Below are 25,869 nucleotides of genomic sequence, written 5' to 3' on the forward strand. Positions count from 1 at the left end.
GCGGGGGGGTTGAGAGCCTGAGGGTGGGCAGCTATGAGGGTGGGGAGCCAAGAGCCCAGAGCCAGTCGGAGCAGCCAGGCTCCCAGCGGGGTGCTGCATGTGGAGCTGAGACCCCCGGGGTCTCAGTCCCCCACACTGCTCCTTCTTAAGTCAGTGGAAGCGCTCTTGGTGAAGACATGCACCACCAAAAGAAGAAGCGTAGTGTGCCTGAAACATCACAGTAATTACTGCAATGGCTGTAAGTCAGCCTAACATAGGTCAATTTAAGTCTGTAGAGTAGACATTAAAAAGACAGAGATATAAATCAGACAGCATGGAACTGCTTGGCACGTTTCTTTTTTAGCTTCCATAGGAAATTACCACTCTGTAGACTTGAATATAAATAGTGAATCTACAAAAAATGCACAGTTCTATGAAGAAACTTAGAACTATAACTTTTTTAAGCAGTTGGCATTAATATAGAACATTTGGGCCAACAGATATATGTTTCTATCATTTAAAAATACCTGTTCCTTTGGTTTTGCTGAAATATCTCTTTTCTTGTGTGTTATATCATTATAAATATGAACAATTCCAAAAAAGGTACATATTAGCAAGAAATATTCAAAGTAGTGATATCCAAATAATAGTGAGCATGCAATCAAACAGATTTCATGCAAGTTACATGGAATAGTTGGTTAATGAACTTGCCTTTAGCCTCCAGAGACCAAATGTTTTCTTAGAGTTCCAGTGAAACCTACTTTGATGGTAACATCCTAGTCTCTAGTGGACAACAGCCCACAACACCGAACGAAGCCCTGGTCTACACTACGAGTTTAGGTCGAATTTAGCAGTGTTATCTCGATTTAACCCTGATCCGCCACATGACGAAGCCCTTTTTTCCGACCTAAAGGGCTCTTAAAATCAATTTATTTATTCCACCCCCGATGAGGGGATTAGCGCTGAAATTGGCCTTGCCGGGTCAAATTTGGGGTACTGCGGACACAATTCGATAGTATTGGCCTCCAGGAGCTATCCCAGAGTGCTCAGTTGTGACTGCTCTGGACAGCGCTCTCAATTCAGATGCACTGGCCAGGTATACAGGAAAAGGCCCGCGAACTTTTGAATTTAATTTCCTGTTTGGCCAGCGAGGCGAGCTCACCTGCACAGGTCACCGTGCCGAGCTCATCATCACAGGAGACCATGCAGTCCCAGAATCACCGAAGAGCTCCAGCATGGACCTAATGGGAGGTACGGGATCTGATCGCTGTATAGGGAGATGAATTCATGCTGGCAGAACTCCGTTCGAAAAGACGAAATGCCAAAATATTTGAAAAAAATCTCCAATGGCATAAAGGTCAGAGGCTATAACAGGGACCCGCAGCAGTGCCGCATGAAAATTAAGGAGCTCAGGCAAGCCTACAAAAAAACCAGAGAGGCAAATGGCCGTTCCGGTTCAGAGCCCCAGACATGCCGTTTCTATGATGCCATTCTAGGGGGTGCAGCCACCACTACTCCAACCCTGTGCTTTGACTCCATCGAAGGAGAGGCAGGCAACACGGAAGTGGCTTTTGGGGGCGAGGAAGATGATAATGAGGAGGAGGTTGTAGATAGCTCACAGCAAGGAAGCAGAGAAACCAGTTTCCCCAACAGTCAGGATCTGTTTCTCACCCTGGACCTGGAGCCAGTACCCCCCCGAATCTACCCAAGGCGGGCTTCTGACCCTGAAGGCAGAGAAGGGACCTCTGGTGAGTGTACCTTTGAAAATATTATACATCATTTAAAAGCAAGCGTGTTTAATGATTCATTTGCCCTGGCATTCGCTGCCAGTACAGCTATTGGAAAAATCTGTTAACATGTCTGGGGATGGAGCGAAAATCCTCCAGGGACATCTCCATGAAGCTCTCCTGGATGTACTCCCAAAGCCTTTGCAGAAGGTTTCTGGGGAGGGCAGCCTTATTTCGTCCTCCATGGTAGGACACTTTACCACGCCAGGCCAGTAGCACGTAGTCAGGAATCACTGCGGAACAAAGCATTGCAGCACACGGTACCGGTGTTCGCTGGCATTCAAACAACATCCGTTCTTTATCTCTCTCTGTTACCCTCAGGAGAGTGATATCATTCATGGTCACCTGGTTGAAATAGGGTGGTTTTAGTAAGCGGACATTCAGAGGTGCCCATTCCTGCTAGGCTGTTTGCCTGTGGCTGCACAGAAATCTTCGCTGTTAGCCATGCGGTGGGGGGAGGGGTGAAGTCATCATCCCAGAGAATTGGGTGTGGAGGAGAGGCGGGTTAATTGGGTTTCTGCTGCACGTGAACCCGGAAACCACAGCCCCTCCTTTTAAACTGTCAACCCATTTTTAATGGGCAACCCAACGGCTACTTTGAATGGGAAATAAAGGCGCTGCTGTTTGAAGCCATTCTCACGTTATGAAGGTTAAAGAAGCCAAAAGACTGTGGCTTACTATGGCTGCCTGCAAGCCAAATTCTGCTGCCCAGCTCTGCGTGAGTGATCTCTCACACCAAACCGGCATACCCTCAATAAGAGGCAAAATGCAACCTTGTAATGAAAACACATGTGCTATGTAATGTTAACGGCAAGGTTTACCGTGAAAGAGTGTACCCATTGTTCTATAAAATGCGTCTTTAAACTACCAGTCTCCCTTTTTTTTCCCCCCCACCAGCTGGATATGTTTCTCCTTCCCAGGGGCTAGCGAAGATTAGAAGGAGAAAAAAAAAACGCACTCGTGACGAAATGTTTTCTGACCTCATGCTGTCCTCCCACACTGACAGAGAACAGCAAAATACATGGAGGCAGACAATCTCAGAGTGCATGAAAACACAATATGACCACGAGGCGAGATGGTGGGCTGAAGATGGTAGGTGGCATCAGCTTGCTGAAAGAAGGAAGGAGTCAATGCTCATGCTGCTGGAGGATCAAACTCATACGCTCCAGCGTATGGTTGAGAGGCAGGAAAGGCAGCAGGAGAACAGACCGCCGCTATAGCCCCTGTGTAACCAACCACCCACCTCCCCAAGTTCCATAGCCCCTTCACCCAGATGCCCAAGAACGCGGTGGGGGGCCCTCCGGCCACCCAGCCACTCCACCATAGAAGATTGCCCAAGCAACAGAAGGTTGGCATTCAATAAGTTTTAAAGTGCTGTGTGGCCTTGTCCTTCCCTCCTCCATCACCCCACCCGGTGCTTCCCTCCTCCACCACCCCTCCCAGGCTACCTTGGCAGTTATTCCCCCTATTTGTGTGATGAATAAATAAAGAATGCATGAATGTGAAGCAACAAATAACTTTATTGCCTCTGCAAGTGGTGATCGAAGGGGGAGGGGAGGGTGCTTAGCTTACAGGAAAGTAAAGTGAAACACGGGGGGGGGTGCGTGTTCCATCAACGAGAAACAAACAGAACTTTCAAACCGTAGCCTGGCCATTCCTGAAACTGGTTTTCAAAGCTTCTCTGATGTGCACCACGCCCTCCTGTACTCTTCTAACCGCCCTGGTGTCTGGCTGCGCGTAATCAGCGGCCAGGTGATTTTCCTCAACCTCCCACCCTGCCATAAACATCTCCCCCTTACTCTCACAGATATTGTGGAGTACACAGCAAGCAGTAATAACAATTGGAATATTGGTTTGCTGAGGTCTAACCAAGTCAGTAAACTGCGCCAGCGTGCTTTTAAACATCCAAATGCACATTCTACCACCATTCTGCATTTGCTCAGTCTGTAGTTGAACAGCTCCTGACTACTGTTCAGGGTACCTGTGTATGGCTTCATGAGCCAGGGCATTAAGGGGTAGGCTGGGTCCCCAAGGATAACTATAGGCATTTCAACATCCCCAACAGTAATTTTCTAGTCTGGGAATAAAGTCCCTTGCTGCAGCTTTTGAAACAGACCAGAGCTCCTGAAGATGCGAGCGTTATGTACCTTTCCAGCCATCCCATGTTGATGTTGGTGAAACATCCCTTGTGATCACCAGTGCTTGCAGCACCATTGAAAAGTACCCCTTGCGGTTTATGTACTCGCTGCTTTGGTGCTCCAGTGCCAAGATAGGGATATGGGTTCTGTCTATCGCCCTACCACAGTTAGGGAATCCTATTGCAGCAAAGCCATCCACTATCACCTGCACATTTCCCAGAGTCACTACCCTTGATAGCAGCAGATCTTTGACTGTGTTGGCTACTTGCATCACAGCAACCCCCACAGTAGATGTGCCCACTCCAAATTGATTCCTGACTGACCGGTAGCTGTCTGGCGCTGCAAGCTTCCACAGGGCTATCGCCACTCGCTTCTCAACTGTGAGGGCTGCTCTCATCTTGGTATTCTTGTGCTGCAGGGCAGGGGAAAGCAAGTCACAAAGTTCCATGAAAGTGCCCTTACACATGCAAAAGTTTTGTAGCCACTGGGAATCGTCCCAGACCTGCAACACTATGCGGTCCCACCACTCTGTGCTTCTTTCCCAGGCCCAGAATCGGCGTTCCACACCATGAACCTACCCAAGTGACACTATGATGTGCACATTGCAGGGGCCTGAACTTTGTGAGAAGTATATGTCCATGTCCTCATCACTCATCACCACACTGCAGTCACCTCCTCCTCGCCTGGTTTCGTTTTTCTTGCAGGTTATAGTCCTGCATATCCTGCTGGATAATGCGCACGGTGTTTATAGTGCTCATAATTGCTATGGTGATCTGAGCGGGCTCCATGTTCCCAGTGCTATGGCGTCTGCGCTGAAAAAAGGCGTGAAACAATTGTCTGCCATTGCTCTGACGGAGGGAGGGGCGACTGACAATATGACTTACAGGGAATTAAAATCAACAAAGGGGGTGGCTTTGCATCAAGGAGAAACAGAAGCCCCCCCCCCCCAAGGACAGAACTCAAAACTCTGAGTTTAGCAGGCCATTGGTTTCATGGAGGGAGGGAGGAGAAAATGAATACAAAACAAATCTGACTACTTCTTGTTTTGATCCACTTCATCTATCTCTATACATCTTGCTGGCAGCAGACTGTGCAGTATGACTGCTGGTCATCATCATCTCCTGGGTGCTCAGCAGAAGACGGTACGGCATGACTGTTGGCCATCGTCGTCTCCTTGCTGTTTATTAAAAGACAGTGCAGTAGGACTGCCGACAGGACTGAATCGCCATGAGACGAAACTTAAAAGGGTAATGACCTGGCTGAGTCACTCCCATGTTTGCCCAAGCGCCCCATACCTCACCAAGGTCGGTTAAAAGAGCACCCTGGAGTACGTCGACGTGGCTAATAGTTATACTGCACGGTCTGCTGCCAAAAGGCAATGAGCTGCTGCTGTGTAGCAGTACTGCATATGCCAACACCCAGGAGACATATGGTGACAGTGAGCCGAGCGGGCTCCATACCCTCTCTACTCCTACTCGAGATTCCCCTGTTTATACATTCAAGGATCGCATTAGCCCTTTTGGCCACAGCATCACGCTGGGAGCCGATTATCCACCATGATCCCAACATTGTTTCCAGAGTCATTGCTTTCCAGGATAGAGTCCCCAGGATAGAGTCCTGTAAGTATTGTCTACATTCTTTGTTTCTAGATGCATAACGTTTAGCTATATTCAAATGCATATTGTTTGCTTGACCCTAGTTTACCAAGCAATCCAGATTACTCTGTATCAGTGATCTGTCTTCTTCATTATTTACCACTTTCCCAATTTTTGTGTCATCTGAAAATTTTATCAGTGATAATTTTATATTTTCTTCCAGGTCATTAATAAAAATAATAAATGGTGTAGGGCAAAGAACCAGTCCCTGCAGGACTCCACGAGAAACACACCTGTTCAGATATGATTCTCCATTTACAATTACATTTTGAGAACTATCAGTTAGCCAGCTTTTAATTCATTTAATATGTTCCATGTTAATTTTATATTGTTCTAGTTTTTGTATCAAAATGTCATGCAGAACCAAGTGAAATGTTTTACAGAAGTATATTACATCAACACTATTATCTTTATCAACAAAACTTGTAATCACATCAAAATTATATATCAAGGTCGTCTGACAGGATCTATTTTCCATTAATTCATGTTGATAGGGATTAATTATATTACCCTTCTTTAATTATTTAAGAATTGAGTCCTGTATCAGCCATTCCATTATCTTGTTCGGGACTGACAGGTCTATAATACTTGGATTATTCTGTTTTTACCCTTTTAAAATATTGGCATAATATTAGTGGGGGGGGGTTTAATTTAAGTCTTCTGGAACTTCTCCATGGTTCCAAGTCTTATTGAGAATCAACACTGACAGGCCAGTGAGCTCCTGAGCCATCTCTTTTAAAATGTCTGGATGCAAGTTAACTTTAGTAGCTGTTGTTTAAGATCCTCTAAAGATACTAGTGGAATGGAAAGAGTGTTATATGACATGACTACTCACAGGTTCTCAAACTTTTGAACTGATCACCCCTTTTACGCAGCAACCCCCCTTATAAATTAAAAATGTTTTTTTAAAATATTTAACACTATTATAAATGCAGGAGGTGAAACAGAGTTTGGGGTGGAGACTGACAACTCATGACCCCCCCCCATGTAATAATCTCGCAACCGCCTGAGGGGTCACAATCCCGTTTGAGAACCCCTGGACTACATTATCTGTTTTTTCCCCAAATACAGAACAGATATATTTATCAAACACGTCAGCCTTTTCTCCATAGTTTTTAATAATTCATTTATATCTAGTAATGGACCTACACAATTGTTAGGATTCCTTATGTTCCTAATATACTTTAAAAAGTTTTTCTTACTGTCCTTAAGTCTGCTGGTCATAGATTTCTCTTTGTGTCCTTTTGCTTCCCTTATCAGTTTTCTAGAACTCCTATCTTCTGATTTATACTCATAACTATCAACTTCCCCTTTCTTCCTTTTGTTTTTATTTATTTACATTTATTTTTTTATAGCTGCCTTCACTTCCCCTCTAATCAGGTTGGCTTATTAACCAATATAGCCTCTTTCTTAATTGTGAGATTGTTGCTTTTTGAGCATCTAAGAGTTCTTAAACAATTCCCAATTATCACTCATATTTTTCCGATAAAGTTCTTCCTCCCAGCTCTTTTGACTCATAACTGTTTTCAGTTTTGTGAAGTTGGCCCTTTTAAAGCACCAAGTATACATATCAATGGTCTGGACTTTATTGTGATTGCACATTATAAAGATGATTATGTCATGATCACTTGTACCTTAGTTACCACTGATAACATTATAAACATTATAATGGTAATTACAACAATACATCTACATTTTAAAAATGATGATCCAAAGTCCTTCTGCCAATCTACACTCAAGGATGGAATAAAAAGGATCATGCAGAACTTTTCAGAGAGAAAGAATGACCATGTATCCTGTCTTACATTTCTTCTTAATTCAAAAGACAAAACAAAAAATAAACAAACCACAAATAGGATAATTCCAGTATCTTTGGGATGTTGCACCTTTGGAGTTCCTCCTTTTTAAATAGCCAGGTGGGAAAGAACCCAACCCATGTCAGGACACTGGAGAACTCATTCTGAGCATTTTGATAACATGCTTCAGTTGATTTCAGTTGCCATGATGTATGTGGTGAGTAGGCTAGAGAGGAATAAGGAATTTACCTCTAAGAAACAGGTGCTCCGTGGCAATTAACTGAAATATTCTAAAGTGCCAGTTCCTTAGTCCTTTTGGGAACTTTGCTCAAAACTGGAGGCAATTTGTCTGTATCTGTTTTCAAGTTACAATATAAATATGATAGAAAAAATATTTCATAGATGCCATGTTAAATCACCAGACGAACCAGCAGAGACAGATAAACAAAGAAAAATAATTTTACTTACAATTTTATTTATGTCTCAGAAGTTATACAGGAACATACAGTCTCATACCAAGACCTGGACAGAGCCATGAACTGCAATCTTTATCAAACAAAATGTCGGACTAAGTTTTGCTTGAATAAGGACATTGAATTGGGCCTTCAACATGTACCTTATACAATACATCCCTAATGCTGATCAGGTCATGCCCGACACAAAGCACAAGTTAAGATAAATTTAAAAAATAGTATAAACAAAGACAAGATGCAGCTGACAAAAATCAAATCAAATCACAGCGATGAGGAAAATAAAGTTACCTCTACCTCCTGAAGTAGTACTGGTTTGAGTCTGATGACTACAGTCTGGACCAAGAAATCTGGCTAGATCTCTTGAAGTGTCAAGATAAACAGTAAAGAACAGTTTACAAAAAGAAGTAGCATGGCATATTTTGCCACCAAATCTTTATTTCCCCCCATAGATTAGAAACCCAGAGAAAGCTGGAGTGGGGAGAGCAGTTGAAATCCACATTGCCCACACTATTTTTAATCCTCACCATGCACTAGAAGTAGTTAAAGCCACTTTGCATTAGATATAAATTGGCAGCTCTTTAGGATAAGCTCAGTTATTAAGAAAGATCTGTCTCAGCTGGGACTAAAACTAGGACAAGAGAAAGGGAACTCAAGTTTTCCATTGCAAAGAGAGACTTATTAGGGCGAAAAAAAAAAGAACGTTCTGTACTTTATCAATCTAATCCTGTCTGGGTAAAGAGGTCATATTGCTACCTTTCAGTATGAACTTTAGAACTGGCAACAAGCACCAAATTGAATTTATTTATTTCCACTCTAAGGATGAAGCTAAGAATTCTTGCATAACCATTGTGAAACTTTATGCAAACAATTAAAGAGCAAAATTCATCTCAGAGCTGAAGCACTTGTATCAGTATATGGCCAAATGGTGCCCTTGTTATACACGGGAGTAAGGTATGTACGGGCCCCTTAGTGCCTTACAGATAACCCTCCTTCCCAACCTGACCAATTCAGTATTAAGGATGGTTAGGCCAGAGTGGAAGGAGCACAAAATAGTATGCAGTACCTCCATGGTTACATCCTGTGGGTTTGAGGATGGCAGCGGGGAGCTCATGTGCCATGGGAGTGGGAAGAGGACAGCTCAGGCCTCCACATATCCTTTTCTAGATTCTTCCCTGTGAAAGCTCCACAGAGAACTATAGCAATGATGGGGTTACGTCATGTGGAGCTGCCACACTGGAAAGAGGTTTAACCAGAGATAGGACAAGAGAATGTTTCTCTGTGAGAGGATGTGGGGGACTTGGGACTATAAGAGCGAATGTACCATCATCCCTCCCGAGTCAGACTTCTTTGAAGAAAGGGAAATGGTCATTTCTCCCTTTTGGAACTGTCAACCAATATGGTGGTTGTTGTGGCTGCACAGCCCTTTGCAACAACTTTCATTCATGCATAAGGGGATATGCGTAAATGGAGACATGACCTAAGAGTTTCTAGGAGTGGTTACAATCAAAAGAAGCTAAATATTCATAGGTAACAGGTAGGGCTTCTTAGTTACATGCTTCAAAAGTGTGGATAGTTAAGGTGCGTATGGTACATATTAGGGCTGTCAAGCGATTAAAAACATTAATCCTGATTAATCACACTGTTAAACAATAATAGAATACCATATATATATAAATATTTTGGATGTTTTTCACATTTTCAAATATATTGACTTCAATTACAACACAAAATACAAAGTGTACAGTGCTCACTTTATATTTATAATAAAAACAAATATATGAACTGTAAAAATAAAATAGTATTTTTCAGTTTTCTTAATACAAGTACTGTAGCGCAATCTCTATCATGAAAGATGAACTTACAAATGTAGTGTTATGTACAAAAAAAAACTACATTCAAAAATAAAACAGAGTAAAACTTTAGAGCCTACAAGTCCACTCAGTCCTACTTCTTGTTCAGCCAATTGCTCAGATGAACAAGTTTGGTTACAATTTGCAGGAGATAATGCTGCCTGCTTCTTGTTTACAATGTCACCTGAAAGGGAGATCAAATGTTCGCATGGCATGTTGTAGTGGGCATTGCAAGATATTTACATGCCAGATGCGCTAAAGATTCATATGTCCCTTCATGCTTCAACCACCATTTCAGAGGACATGCATCCATGCTGATGATGGGTTCTCTGCTCGATAATGATCCAAAGCAGTGCACACCAACACATGTTCATTTTCATCATCTGAGTCAGATGTCACCAGCAGAAGGCTGATTTTCTTTTTTGATGGTTCAGATTCTGTAGTTTCCACATTGGAATGTTGCTCTTTTAAGACTTCTGAAAGCATGCTCCACACTCCGTCCCTCTCAGATTTTGGAAGGCACTTCAGGTTCTTAAATCTTGGGTTAAGTGCTGTATCTATCTTTAGAAATCTCACATTGATACCTTTTTTGCGTTTTGTCAAATCTGCAGTGAAAGTGTTCTTAAAATGAACAACATGCTGGGTCATCACCCAAGACTGCTCTAACATGGAATATATGGCAGAATGTGGGTAAAACACAGAGCAGATAACATACAATTCTCTCCCAATGAGTTCAGTCACAGATTTAATTAATGCATTATTTTTTTAAAAGAGCGTCATCAGCATGGAAGCATGTTCTCTGGAATATAAGCATTGGCCAAATCATGAAGGGGCATATAAATATTTAGTATATCTGGCATGTAAATACCTTGCAGTGCTGGCTACAAAAGTGCCAAGCACACGTCTGTTCTCACTTTCAGGTGACATTGTAAATAAGAAGTGGGCAGCATTATCTCCCATAAATGTAAACAAACTTATTTGTCTTAACGATTGGCTGCACAAGAAGTAGGACTGAGTGGACTTGTAAGCTCTAAAGTTTTACATTGTTTTGTTTTTGAGTGCAGTTATGTAACAAAAAAATACATTTGTAAGTTGTTCTTTCACGATAAAGAGATTGCACTACAGTACTTGTATGAGGTGAATTGAAAAATATTTCTTTTATCATTTTTACAGTATAAATATTTGTAATAAAAATAATATAAAGTGAGCACTGGACACTTTGTATTCTGTGTTGTAATTCAAATAAATATATTTTAAAATGTAGAAAAACATCGAAAATATTTACTAAATTTCAAATGGTATTCTATTGTTTAATAATGTGATTAAAACTGCAATTAATGGCAATTATTTTTTTCCAATCACCGTTATTTTTAGTTAATCATGTAAGTTAACTGCAATTAATCAACAGTTATAGTACATATTCATTTTTAACTTGCTACCAGATAAATTCAAATTACATCAACCTACATCATATTTGCAGAAAGTATCTCATTACTAGATGAAAGTACTATTACCAGCATTACTAGATTTGGGGTGTTCTCATCATTGGCTGATTGTCAGAAACATACTGTATTATGACATTGCAAGAATGGACAGTTTTAAAAAGCCTTTTTGAACGTTTTCTTATACAAAGAAAACACTCACATACAGATTTCACCACCTTCACAGTATCTAACGTTACCAAATGTTATAGTGTAGTTTTATGTATTTATGCTCATAGAACACATACTCGTGTCCTTGATTTGAAATTGTATTATTTCCAGTTTATTTTGCAGATACAAATGGATCTGAATAGGTGTAATTTTAAAGAAGAATTTGGTTCTTTATCCTTCTTCTTGTGTGTATAGTATAGATTCACTGTAAGTTATGGATTCTTTTGCTATGTACTGAACAGGTGTAATTCCATAATAAAATTAAAATCACACAAGATCTTCCTGACAGGTGCTATTGTCTTCCCTCCCCTGGGAAGTCAAAATTTCAAGACATTTGATAATAGTCAACTGTTTCCCCTTCTGCTAAGAAGAGGCCAATTGCTAAAGCAGTGGTCTCAGTGCATCTTTCCAGGTGAGCATGCCTGCTCCACACTCCAGGCGATCCCCCGCTTGGAGGAATACCAAGCTGCTGGACCTCATCAGCATTTGGGGAGAGAAGGCTGTCCAGTCCCAGCTGCACTCCAGCTGTAGGAATTATGATACCTACAGACAGATTTCATGATGCATGAGAGAAGGGGGCCATGACTGCAGTGCAGGGTCAAATTGAAGGAGCTGCAAAATGCCTACCACAAGGCATGGGAGGCAACTGCCGCTTTGGTGCTGCGCCCATGAGCTGGCGGTCTACAAAGAGCTGGACGTGATACTCAGTGGCAACCCCACCTCCACTGCGAAGGCCTCTGTGGATATAGTGTCGAGAGTGGACTGAGCCAGGAGGAGGAAATCTTGGACAAGGATGTGGTGTGGGAGGGAGACCCAGAGGCAGAGGACGATTTGGAGTTCAGAGATGCACGCAGCCTGGAACTCTTCTCTATACTGGAGGAGGCTAGCCAGTCACAGCCGTCAGATCTTAACGAAGCGCAAACAGGAGAGGAGGCTCCTGGTAACTAGCTTTGATTCTGGGAATTGCTGAAGCAAGTTGTTGGGGGCGGGGGTTGCAGAAAGCAGGCTTGTGTATGTATAATGCGCATACCACCACATGCCTAGTCTGAGTGGTGGAACAGGCTGTTGATTGCCGTGAAGTGAGGGAGTCAATCTGCTCAGAGATCTCCACAAAACTCTCATGGAGATGCTGGGCAATCTGCTGCCACAGGTTCTTTGGCAGAGCTGCTTTGTTTCCTGTCCCATTAAGGATAACTTTCCTGCGCCACTCTGCCACAACTGGGGCCAGAACTGTGGTGTGTGCATTGCTGCACACAGGTGAGCAGCATAAGGGCCAGGGCAGAAGCCGCAGTCTTGGAGAAGACCCTCTCTTGATTCCCTGCTCACCCTCAGTAGCGAGATATCTTCCATAATGAACACAGCTGTGGAAAATGCGGGGACACTAATGATAATAAGGCTCTCCCTACAGTGCTGACTCTCCCCAAGAGCCATGTGTCCAGTGTCAGTATGGTCCTGGAACACTGATTTCCCCTGACCCTGCAGTTACTCACCATTCTGGGGGTCTTGTGGCTCATATGTGCTTGCCTGGGGTCAGCCAGTTAGTGACAGGTATGTGAATAGTGGCTGTGTTTTAAATCATTGAATTAGTGGTCTGTGTGTTGCAAACAATACTGCTTCTGTAAAAAGTTGCATTTTGGCTTCACAGATATGACCTTGGGACCCCAGCCTCCCTCTTTGTTATCGCCGAATGAATGGCTGCGCAGAATTAGAAAGCGGCCATGAAAAACTAAAGAGGACTTTCTGTGTGATGTCATGATGCACACTATGGCCAAAAAACAAGAATTGAAGGAGTGGCGGGACAGCGAGAAGAGGGACCAAAAGGAGAATGCAGTGTGCCAGAACGAAGCCATGGAGCGGCTCTTAAACGTTATGGAGCGCCAAGCGGACATGCTGCAGGTGCTACTCGCACTGCAAACCAAGCAGCTCCACACTCGCCCTCCCCCGCAGCTGCTGCCACAAAACTGTTTCCCATGCGCCCCCCCAGACACCGCCAACAGACTCTTATTTACCTCCTGGCTCCAGTCTGTACATGCTGCATTCCGCACCTGCCCCGTCACAGTCCAGCCCTGTGGACTCCCACTACCCTCAACACCCGACTCTCTGCAGTTTAGCCCTGCTGAAGTACAGCACCCACTGCACTGTACTCCAAAGGACAAGGTTGCATATGATACCTGGACATACACAAATCTTTAACTGTCCTGGGACCCCACATCCTCCTCAGACCCTCCCTTCCTCCATCCCCCACAGTGCTGATGTGCTTTGTTTGTCTGTCTCTCTTCTCCGGTTGTTGTTTTATAATAAAATAATTGTTTTGGTTTGAAAGCAATCATTATTCCATTAATTGAAAGCAAACAGAGCCCTACAAAACAACAGGAATTTTCTTAAACCTTCACAGTGCATCGTCTGTACCAATCACAATCACCTCCTAGCATTATGCACTACAAGCATAGCAACAAATATTAGTGGCTTTCAGCTTCAAATTGCTGGCACTGGTCTCTGGCTGTTCAAATTCAGCCTCCAGGCACTGAGCCTCAGCGGTCCAGCCTGGAGTGAAGCTTTCACCCTTCCCTTCACAAATATTATGGAGAGTACAGCACGCGGCGATAAGCATAGGAATATTGTCATAGGTCAGGTCCAGCCTCCCATATAGGCAGCACCGGCAGGCCTTTAAATGGCCAAAAGCACACTCAACAGTCATTCTGCATTCAGCCTGTTGTTGAACCACTCCTTGCCGCTGTCAAGGTTCCCCATGTACGGCTTCATAAGGCACGGCATTAAGGGGTAGGCAGGGTCTCCCAGGATCACAATGGGCATTTCAACTTCACCTATGGTGATCTTCTGGTCCGGGAAGAAAGTCCCTGCTTGCAGCTTCTTGAACAGGCCAGCGTTCCAAAAGATGCTTGCGTCATGCACCTTTCCAGATTAGCCTGTGTTAATGTCCGTGAAAAGCCCACAGTGATCCACAAGCGCCTGGAGAACCATAGAGAAATACCCCTTCTAATTAATGTATTCGGTGGCTAGGTGGTCTGGTGCCATAATTGGAATATACGTGCCATCTATTGCCCCTCCGCGGTTAGGGAAGTCCATTTGGGCAAAGCCATCCACAATGTCAAGCACATTGCCCAGAGTCACAGTCTTTTGGAGCAGGATGTGATTAATGGTCCTGCAGACTTCCGTCAACACGAGTCCAACGGTCGACTTTCCCACTCCAAACTGGTTAACAACTGATCGGTAGCAGTCTGGAGTAGCCAGCTTCCACAGTGCAATTGTCACGCGCTTCTCCAATGACAGGTCTCTCATTCTCGTGTCCTTGTGCCACAGGGCTTGGGCGAGTTTATCACACAGTCCCATGAATGTGGCTTTCTTCATCTGAAAGTTCTGCAGCCACTGCTCATCATCCCAGACGTGCATCACTCAGGATGTGATCCCACCCCTACTTGTTTCCAGAGCCCAAAAGCGGCGTTCCACTGTGATCAGCACCTCCATGAATGCCACAAGCAATATCGTGTTATAGCTAATACGTGTGGTAAAATCAATGTCAAGCTTCTCTTGCCTTTGTAGATTAAGGAATAACTCCACTGCCACTCGTGACGTGTTAGTGAGAGCGAACGGCATATTGGTCAACAGTGTGAGATCCATTCCTGCAGACCGAAGAGGCAGAAAGCGCAAAGAATGGTACAAATCATTGAAACATGGCGCCAAATGCGGACGGAAGCACAGGGATTGCTGGGACGCAAAGCAATGCATCACGGGGCATTTGAACTGGACCCAAGATCCCCCACAACCCCTTCCGCCTTCCAACAACTCTTAGCGGCAGAAGAGGAAGAGATGCTCTGTGGGATAGTTGCCCAGAATGCACCACTCTGAATACCGATGCAAGTACCACAAGTGTGAATATGCTATTGCGCAGGCAGATGACAGTGTGAACACACAACAGTGGTTTCCCTTCACTGCTCGCTGAGCAGTGATATAATTGCCAGCAATGTAACTCCGCCAGTGTAGACATACTCTTAGAGTTCAGTTCTATCAATCCCTCTTTCTCTACAGTTTTAGCTCATATTTTTCACCAAGAGACTTGTCTTTTTATATCTCTTTTTTTAAACTCTCTTTAGCTCCATGGTGTGTAACCTCTAGGCTAGGGCCACTGTTGAATATCAAGACCTTAAATTATGGTCCACGAGTGCAACTGTGTTAGAAAGAAAATTATTTGATTATTAACTGAAAATATGTTTCCTGAGCCACAGCCTGTGATTTTAATCTGAAGTACTTGAATCAGCTTGGAAACTGTAAGGGGTTCTAACTTCCCAGCAGCCTCGCACCACTTTTTTTTGACATTTCAGGATCAATTCTGATGTAATCTGAAAGTGCTCTGAGCAACAACTGTCCCTTTCTTGCTACCACCGCTCAGCAGCTCCCCTGTTGACGGCCTGCTGGATCACAGGGGAGTGAGGAGTAGACCATAGATTGCTCCACTGTCTGCTTCTCTAAAGAACCATAGGAGCCCCAGGAGGAGCAGGATAGGAGCAAAACTTGTTCTGCCTTAAGCTAGGGGAGCACTTAGCAAAGAATGGTGTGCCTTCCCCGCACAGCCCCACAAAAGAGGGAAAATGGAGAAGCTGAGAACCAACCACCAGTTACAGTTCCCTGATTTTCTGCCACTAGAGCAGTCTAGTGGCTGTTCTAGCTTATCCCAGCTGGCATTGGTTCCCAAGGGACCGTGAGTAGGCTGTGGTTTATTTGAAGCATAACATGCCTCAGTCACTCCCCCTATGCCAGAGCTGTGGAGAGGGAAGCGCAGAGGCTAGTTACGCTAGCTCTACACCTTCGGGGGGAAATCCATAGCAGGGGACATGCAGGTTGATTCTGTTATTTTTGTGCTCCAAGAGAATCTGTCTCAAAAGTTCTGTCCCCTCAAGCTGAAAAGATTGGACACTATGGCTCTAGCTTATCAGTGTCCACTTGCTGCACCACATGTGCTTGAGGCAGCAATATATGAAAAATAACTATTATTAATCTATAACTGACTTTCAGTTAACTGCAAATGTCGAGGACAAGTTTCAATTTTCACTGAGTCATCTATATTGAAAACAGTGTACTTCTATACCAATGGGAACAAAACTATCATAGTAGAAGTTTTTGAAAAAGACAGTGTAGTTATGCGTGCTCATCTCAACTTCCTATGTACCAGTAAAGGATATGTAATGTAAAGTTAAAATAATTTCAGTTAACCCATACAAATCATAGAATCGTAGGACTGGAAGGGATCTTGAGAGGTCATCTAGTCCAGTCCCCTTCACTCATGGCAGGACTAAGTATTACCTATGAAGACAAGAGACACTCATTTTCCATGAGTTGAGAAAGTTCAAGTAAATAACTTATATGATGACACCATATTTTCCTTGAAATAATTATGTACAGTTTACTTATCTAATCTTTTTTAATTCCTTCAGAAATTCACTGAAACCTTCTCTCATCTCACAAGGACAAACTGTTAATGGGGACCCAATCCTGCAGATTTTCCTCACTGGAGTAGTCCTGAAATGAACAAGATTACTCAGGAGTAAGAACTTCTAAGGTGCCTAAAGCTTGCCAGATTAAGTCCTAAAGATCCAGGCACAAACACAGCATCTATCTCTCCCTATACCTCTCACCTCTAGTCAGATACAAAAATTTTGTCTGTTAATATGATCCATCTGACACCTGCTTTCCTATTGGCTTCCCATTTCTGATTCTTTCTTCCTTCAGTTTCCTCATTGCTCCAAGTTTTCCACTAAACCCTAGTACTTTTGCAAACTGCAGCACAATGGTAACTATTTAAGATTTTAACATCACTTTAAAACTTGTAAGAAATAGAATGGATCATCTATAACATGAGCATGTATACATACAGCAATATTCAGCTTTCAGGAGCATTTCTTCACTGTTCTACCAGACGTATGTTGCTCCAGCACTTTTAGAAACCACTATGCTTATTTCAGCATTTTCAATACAACTGTGATAAAGTACTTTCATGGGTTTATAACTCATTCATCAAGTCCACTCTGAGCTAATAACTTGTTTATACAGTTTAACTAGGAAGGATTTCATTTCCCCTGTATCAAAATATTAAAAAGTTTTAGAAATAGCGTTAGTGATGACAACCAGTTGATTGATTTTGTATTCATATTACTTGGATTTAAAAATATTTGACAAGCATTTAGCTCGTAATACAGTTTGACTAATTTTTAGGATTTAAAATTAAGAAAATAAATTTCTAAATTCCAAGGGATTATAAAAATGTCCAGACTTTGTTAAAGTGGTACAGTATGCACAGTAAGTTCTTTCATTCAGAATTTTAGTATGTATTTAGAAATGCAAAACAAAGAATGCATGCAATACATGAAGTCTACAGCTTGAACATAATATTAGTGTAACTAACATGTATTATAAACCAAATATACATAACCATGTTTTTTCTATGTCAATCCTGTAACACATGTTTTATAAGCCTAATATGACCTACTATTAAACCTGTATAAACAGTAATAGAGTATATGTTCAATAAAGCTAATTGTGTCAAACAGATCAAAAATAACAGCAAACTTCAAAGTGAAGGTATATATTCTGTATGTTAACTAATACATTTTGGTCTAGTTTTCCACGCTGGAATGAATTAAAGATGTAGTGTAATTATTGCTATCGATATGTTTGTCACAACTTTAACACTGCCCTACTTAAAGGTAATTTAATAAAAAGTTTAGACATTGAAGCCTTCATAGCAATGTCACATGCTTACACAATCATATAGTATATGTTCTTTTTCTGCATTGACAAAGTGCTGGGAGCTAGCTGCACAAGACATAGACATAATACTAGTTCCAAGGTACTTACATTCTAAATTAAGGATCTGAAGATACTAATAGAAATGAATACAAATTTAAGAATCTTCTGCCTGTGGAAACTAAGAATTTCTCTGAAATCTTAACTGTACGTCTGGGCAACACTTTCATATTTAAGGGTCAAGTTACACCCTCTGCAAACCACGTTGTCCTTCAGTAACTCATTAGAGATTTCAGAAACTCCAAAACAGACCTCCAGAAGATAGGAATAATAACAAAAACTGATATTGATTCTATGTATTGGCCTCCCATGCCATATCATTCCTAAACACACCAACTTCTCGAAATGCATCCAAAAAACTTCTGATCCAAATCGGAAAATTTCAGGAATCCACACGCATCCACTCCAAGGACACAAACCCACATGGCATCCTGCAGCTTTGCCCTTGACAAAGAAACCTCAAATATATCAGTGATCCACCTCACTGCCAACACCAAGCCAAATGCATAACAGAAGATTTTGGTTTGTTAGTGACTGAACTAGATTGTCAACTCCTTGGGGGAAAGAAATGGGGCTACTTCTCCGTTGTACAGCACTGAGGACACTGTACAACCCATATATAACAACAAGGGTGATCACTACATTCACTTAGTACGTGAGCTGAGCCTCTGGCTTTAATTCTGCATATCAGGTGTCTCCATTTATTTTAAACAGATTTGTATCACCTGCAACAATCCACCAACTTGTACATTTCAAACCCCTCCCCCGCCCTCCAAAAAGCCTCCCGAAGAACCACAACATTAGAAGATTTCCCTCAAACATTTTCCCCTCCCGCGAAAGGACTTGCAAACAAAGTGATCCAGGAGTCACATGCCGGAGAAAGGGGTATCCCTTCTGCGGCAAGGGCATGGAAGTTGCGCCTACCTTTGCTTCCCCCAAATCGGGCTCCTCCTCGTAGTAGCCCTGCCCGGATTCATAGGCAGCGGCGGTGGCCGGCTCCCTGGGTCCCAGCAGCAGAGCAGCAGCAGCCAGATAGCAAACCAGAGAGAATAATCCCAGCAAGTGCATTGTGCAAGGATGGCAGGGTGGGTGCGTGGCGTGGCGGGGCGGGGGGAGCTTGAGGAGTGTGCAGGGAATCGTGAGGCTCCTCGGCTTTGTTGGTTGCCTCCCCCCGAGATCCAAGGCGGCAGAATCCCTGGGATGGAGAAGATGCAGCAGCACCAGGTCCCAGCAAGGGAGCTCCCAACGTGCCCGGCCGCTGTGCAATTGCTCACCGAAGTTAGCTGGAGTTTGCCAGGTGAAAAGCCACCAGGAAACCGGACATCCGAGCCGGGCTCGCTCAGGAGCAGGGAGGTGAGGCAGGGCAGGGAGGAGAGGGAGAGCGCAGCTGCTCACACCAGTGGGGCGTCCTCCTTCTGCGGCAGCTCCCTGCCTGCACATACGCAGCGCAGCCCCATGGACTAGGCGCAGCCGGCGCCGGGGGGAGAGAGCCGCTCAACTCACTCTCCTGCCTTGGCTCGCAGGACGCCTGTCAGCGGCTGCGGGGCCCGGGGTGCTGGAGCCTCCTCAACGCGTGGAGCTGAGCGGCGGCAGCGGCCGCAGGGGGCGGACATGGCTCAGGCGCCCTCTGCCTGTGCCTCTGAGGCTGAGCGACTGGCTGGCGGCGGGAGGGCGGGGAGGAAAGGGTGTGAGCCCCCCCCCCCCCTCCTCCTCCTCCTCCTTCCCCCCCCCCCCCCGGGCTGCCTCCTCCCGCTCCTGCGCTTCCCACAAGCAGCCACTCGCCGAGCAACGCTTTTCCCGGGGCTGAGGAAATGTGAGACGGGAGACGCGCGCCTGCTCCGGGCAAGCCGGCGAGATGGGGCCACACGCTGCGCCGGCCTCTCCCTCGAGCTGGGACCTGCCTCCCGCGGCGGGCAGCGACGCACCTTTACTTACTCGCCTCCGATTTGCAGCCCCGAAAGGTGCAAGGAGGCCGCAGAGCAAGCTAACTGCATGGGGGCATGCTAGGTCTCAAACTGATGCCAGGCACTAAGCCCCATGCCAGGATCTCAAAGCGCTTTGCAAGCACCTATTGAACAACCCACACTACTGTAGCCCCAGCCCCGCACTCCCTTTCTTCACAGGCCAAATTACCACCGGCGGCAGGATCAAACCCTTATGAAGTTTATGTATTGTATTTTAGTCAGCCTTCAGCAGTGATGTCTGTGCTTACATCACAAATGGACAAATCCCGAAGGCTTTAGGCAAAATTTCCATTGATTTCAGGTCGATTATTGGAAAGGAGTCACTGGGCTTTTTTGCCTAAGTAAAACGAGGAGGATTTGGGGCGCTGTTGTTTTGGTTTTGTCTTTTGAACCGGTGGCCCAAGCAAGATTTTGCCAGCTTGAGAAGAGACAGTCACCAACACCTGATTCTGTGCTGTGCTTCTTCAAATAGAATTGGAGCAATCCTCGACTTGAAGCTGCCTTGTATTGGTACTGTATTTCACTGAAGCTGTGGTTAAAAAATAAAGCCTTTTTAAAACCACACATTTCTAATGAAAGTAAGGTGATACATATTTTGCTTAAGTCTTGGGTTTGTGAAAGGAAGGGGTTGTATTCCCTACATACTTCTTTTCCTTTGATATCATCAATGTTATTGAAGAGCTACTGACATATGAAAAAAGAAAAGGAGTACTTGTGGCACCTTAGAGACTAACAAATGTATTTGAGCACAAGTACTCCTTTTCTTTTTGCGAATACAGACTAACACGACTGCTACTCTGAAACCTGACATATGAAAACTTTTGAAAATCATTTAAAGGAATTTTCTTATGTATTAAATGTTTTGTATTTATGCCCCCCCCCATAAGGGTATTTGTGTTTGTGGGAGGGAAATTTGGTTACTATGGGCTGGATTCTGCCACCATACTGTTACAGTACCTTACTTCTTCAGTAATTCCATTATGATTACTCTTTCTTGAGTAAACTATTCAGCTAAGTAAGGATGGCAGTATCAGGCCCCAAGAGTTTCTGCACATCTGTTTTATTCCTCTGTTTAATCATTGGTAGCATCACAATTGGATGCTGTGGAAATTATTTTGATGCCACAAAGAACGACACACTTTTAAGATACAACGATCTGGATGGTTTTCATAAAGATTAAAACAAATAATGGAAAAAAATACAGAAAAAATATAGTGTAGAAGGAGAACTGCAGGTAATTAAAACATTTTTCAGATGTTTTTCAGAAGTAGGGCTTCTGTTTTCAGAGTTTATTAATGTAATTTTTCAGGGTTATTTTTTAGCAATTTGACTTTTGTGTGGATGTCCAAAAATTGGGGGTTTCTTGGCTCTTTACAGTATATACTGTAATGAGTAATGTATACAACATACACTAGTGCATACTGTAATTAGTAATCTCTTTGAAACAAACTTGAAATGGAACATTACAAACAACACTATATGAAAGCACACTAGGGACCTTTAGTTCGCACCGACCAATTAATGTGCAACATGTTAGCGCACTTTAGAAATCACACCCCCATTTCCCACATTACTGCTTTGTGTGAACAAGCCCTTAGAAGCAAGCATTTCCAGTGTTTTTCCAGTAACTCTTGGATAAATACTAATTTCATTGGGGGGGGGGTGTTTTATCGATGTTTATCAGTTAAAACCTAAAATCAGAAGCCCTATCTATAAAGTACTAGTAAGTCTGTAGAAGTATAACCCTGCTGGTAACAGGTTATCGGAGAGACAAGATGGGTTAGGTAATATCTTTTATTGAACCAACTTCTGTTGGTGAAAGAGACAAGCTTTTGAGCAACACAGAGTTCTTATTCTGATCCTGAAGCAGCAGCCCTGTGTTGCTTGAACCTTGTCTCTTTCCACCAATGGAAATTGGTCCAATAAAAGATATTAACTTTCCCACCTTGTCTTTCTGGTAAATCTTTAGTTTCTTCACAGAAACCAACATAGCAGCAGATGGGAACTATGCTGGGAGTTGAATGAAACAAAAATGGGAATTATGATGTAATGTTCTTCAGCTATTTACAAAGTTTTCAGTTGTGCACCGGGATCAAAGCAAATGGACCTTTGCGCCTGTGCAGTCCAACTACAGGACTGAGGCAAAAAAAAAAGTGTACTCCGGGAATGCAGCACTGTACAAACCATGAAAACAGTATTACTGGTTTGAATTTAAAAATCACAGGACCCTTCATCATAATGGCAGCCTATTGTAGAAAGAAAGTTTTTAAAATAGTAACATTTCCTACTTTATAAGTAGGATTTTTTTAAATCGACATGATTTCTAGCTACAAGTCATTGGTCTCTGTGTGGGAGTATGTTTATGTAAATATAATCCATCTTTAGGTAAAGGATTTTCTAGTAGTGGTCTAGTGTCCTTTGTTAATAAAAGCAAATGCGACCCCTCCTGCCAAATGCTGTACCTTAAATGTGAGCTTTAATAATTGGGAAGAGCTGAAATTTACACAGTTAAAAATTCCAGAGTTCCAAATCATGATAACTTATGTGGGAACAGACCAGGCCTTCCATAGTTACCATAAATGTACCTGGTTGACATGTATTTAGATCCAGCTATTCCAATCTCTGAGTCTCAGGAAAGGACCAACTCTTAATTCCCTAAAACTAAATCAGGACACAACACAACCCATAAAGAAAAGGAGTACTTGTGGCACCTTAGAGACTAACAAATTTATTAGAGCATAAGCTTTCGTGAGCTACAGCTCACTTCATCGGATGCATTTGGTGGAAAAAACAGAGGAGAGATTTATATACACACACACAGAGAACATGAAACAATGGGTTTATCATACACACTGTAAGGAGAGTGATCACTTAAGATAAGCCATCACCAACAGCAGGGGGGGGAAGGAGGAAAACCTTTCATGGTGACAAGCAGGTAGGCTAATTCCAGCAGTTAACAAGAATATCAGAGGAAGAGTGGGGGGTGGGGTGGGAGGGAGAAATACCATGGGGAAATAGTTTTACTTTGTGTAATGACTCATCCATTCCCAGTCTCTATTCAAGCCTAAGTTAATTGTATCCAGTTTGCAAATTAATTCCAATTCAGCAGTCTCTCGTTGGAGTCTGTTTTTGAAGCTTTTTTGTTGAAGTATAGCCACTCTTAGGTCTGTGATCGAGTGACCAGAGAGATTGAAGTGTTCTCCAACTGGTTTTTGAATGTTATAATTCTTGACGTCTGATTTGTGTCCATTCATTCTTTTACGTAGAGACTGTCCAGTTTGGCCAATGTACATGGCAGAGGGGCATTGCTGGCACATGATGGCATATATCACATTGGTAGATGCGCAGGTGAACGAGCCTCTGATAGTGTGGCTGATGTGATTAGGCCCTATGATGGTATCCCCTGAATAGATATGTGGACAGAGTTGACAACGGGCTTTGTTGCAAGGATAGGTTCCTGGGTTAGTGGTTCTGTTGTTTGGTGTGTGGTTGCTGGTGAGTATTTGCTTCAGATTGGGGGGCTGTGTGTAAGCAAGGACTGGTCTGTCTCCCAAGATCTGAGAGAGCGATGGCTCGTCCTTCAGGATAGGTTGTAGATCCTTGATGATGCGTTGGAGGGGTTTTAGTTGGGGGCTGAAGGTGATGGCTAGTGGCGTTCTGTTGTTTTCTTTGTTGGGCCTGTCCTGTAGTAGGTGACTTCTGGGTACTCTTCTGGCTCTGTCAATCTGTTTCTTCACTTCAGCAGGTGGGTACTGTAGTTGTAGGAATGCATGATAGAGATCTTGTAGGTGTTTGTCTCTGTCTGAGGGGTTGGAGCAAATGCGGTTATATCGTAGCGCTTGGCTGTAGACAATGGATCGAGTGGTATGATCTGGATGAAAGCTAGAGGCATGTAGGTAGGAATAGCGGTCAGTAGGTTTCCGATATAGGGTGGTGTTTATGTGACCATCGCTTATTAGCACCGTAGTGTCCAGGAAGTGGATCTCTTGTGTGGACTGGTCCAGGCTGAGGTTGATGGTGGGATGGAAATTGTTGAAATCATGGTGGAATTCCTCAAGGGCTTCTTTTCCATGGGTCCAGATGATGAAGATGTCATCAATGTAGCGCAAGTAGAGTAGGGGCATTAGGGGACGAGAGCTGAGGAAGCGTTGTTCTAAGTCAGCCATAAAAATGTTGGCATACTGTGGGGCCATGCGGGTACCCATCGCAGTGCCGCTGATTTGAAGGTATACATTGTCACCAAATGTGAAATAGTTATGGGTCAGGACAAAGTCACAAAGTTCTGCCACCAGGTTAGCCGTGACAGTATCGGGGATACTGTTCCTGACGGCTTGTAGTCCATCTTTGTGTGGAATGTTGGTGTAGAGGGCTTCTACATCCATAGTGGCTAGGATGGTGTTTTTAGGAAGATCACCAATGGACTGTAGTTTCCTCAGGAAATCGGTGGTGTCTCGAAGATAGCTGGGAGTGCTGGTAACGAAGGGCCTGAGGAGGGAGTCTACATAGCCAGACAGTCCTGCTGTCAGGGTGCCAATGCCCATATTATTCTAAATTCCCAGCTTCAGAATTTTCCCAGCTCCTTTTACAGTCTCATTCTGTCTGTACTTTGACTTTGCAATCAGGACCCCAATCCTCCAAAGACATACACTTGTGCTTAAGTTAATGCATATGAGTAGTACAATTGAGTTAAATGGGATGACTCCAGAGTGTAAAGTTAATCACATGCTTAACTCTCTGCAAGATAGAGGCCAAAATTTCTGAATCTTGCAGAGTCCACCTGTTCTAAATCTTGCATGTCTTCTCATCTCCAACTGTAGATGTTTTGTATCCTTTCCATGCAGATACTGAGATATGCCACTGGTGATTTGGACTGGCTGCTAAGCCATTCTTTCTCAAGACCTTTTTTCAATTCACACTGTATTTTTTCAGCTGAACTAGAGACCATTTTCTGTTACTTGTAAGTTAACATACAAACTTTTAAACAGCCAAATTAATAAAATCTTAAAATACTATCCTTTTTAGCTAACAATTATATACAGTATTATGTACATCATATATCATGCTATAGCATGAATAAAATAACCAAAAACCATTAAAAAGTTACATTTTCAGCAAACCCAAGGAAATCTTTTCATCTAATCATCTGAGAAGGGTACATAACAACCAAGTATCTAGAGATTTCAGAGTAATTGATCAATATTTGGTTTACTTTGAGCTGGTCAAGAAAGTCAAACTTGAATCTTGGCTATAGGCTTTTTGCCCAAACCTGGCAACAGATACTGATGTCTAGTAAACAGAATAACCCTGATTTTCCCTGGCATCAAATCTGCTGTGGAATCCCCCCCCTTTTTTTCTATTTGAGTACTTAAAAGTATTTACCCCTCCCCTCACCCTCAAATCAAGCAAAAGAATGTTATACAGTATCATTATTAAGATATGTGTATAGTAAGTAAGGATGAATTTCACTCCTATGGAGTGGACCAGGGCAAGGCCTGTAATCGACTTATTTTAAGGACTTCAGTGGGACTTAATAGCACATAGGCCTTGTACTGGCGTTCTGTACAGAAGCGAGTTTCATACAATATATAATAAGATATAAGTGAAGGCATACATGGCCATTTTTCAGTCTGCCCACCACTACTCTGTAGCTGCAATACTAACTATGATTAGCAAACAAACAGAATCTTATATGGACCAATTTCAAGCAATTTTCTCAATGTATTATTTTAAGAAGTGTAAAAAAAAATCCAAATGTC

General features: G+C 43.2%; 1 protein-coding gene across 4 annotated transcripts in view; it reads right to left on the minus strand.

Moving 5' to 3' along the window:
* The window catches only part of VEGFC (vascular endothelial growth factor C), a 137,199-nt gene extending 117,388 nt beyond the window's left edge, over nucleotides 1–19,811 (minus strand). For 2 of the 4 annotated variants that reach the window (XM_043513474.1, XM_043513473.1), the window contains exon 1: nucleotides 19,074–19,811. In XM_043513474.1, coding sequence (XP_043369409.1) covers nucleotides 19,074–19,589 — 516 coding nt within the window. In that variant the 5' untranslated portion in view covers nucleotides 19,590–19,811. Of the gene's footprint in view, nucleotides 1–18,482; nucleotides 18,516–19,073 lie in introns of those variants that run through there. The other 2 variants (XM_038399622.2, XM_043513476.1) reach the window with 2 other exon arrangements.
* Between the last annotated feature and the right edge of the window lie 6,058 nt (nucleotides 19,812–25,869).

Source organism: Dermochelys coriacea, chromosome 4 (assembly GCF_009764565.3).
Source record: "Dermochelys coriacea isolate rDerCor1 chromosome 4, rDerCor1.pri.v4, whole genome shotgun sequence".
Classification (NCBI taxonomy): domain Eukaryota; kingdom Metazoa; phylum Chordata; order Testudines; family Dermochelyidae; genus Dermochelys; species Dermochelys coriacea.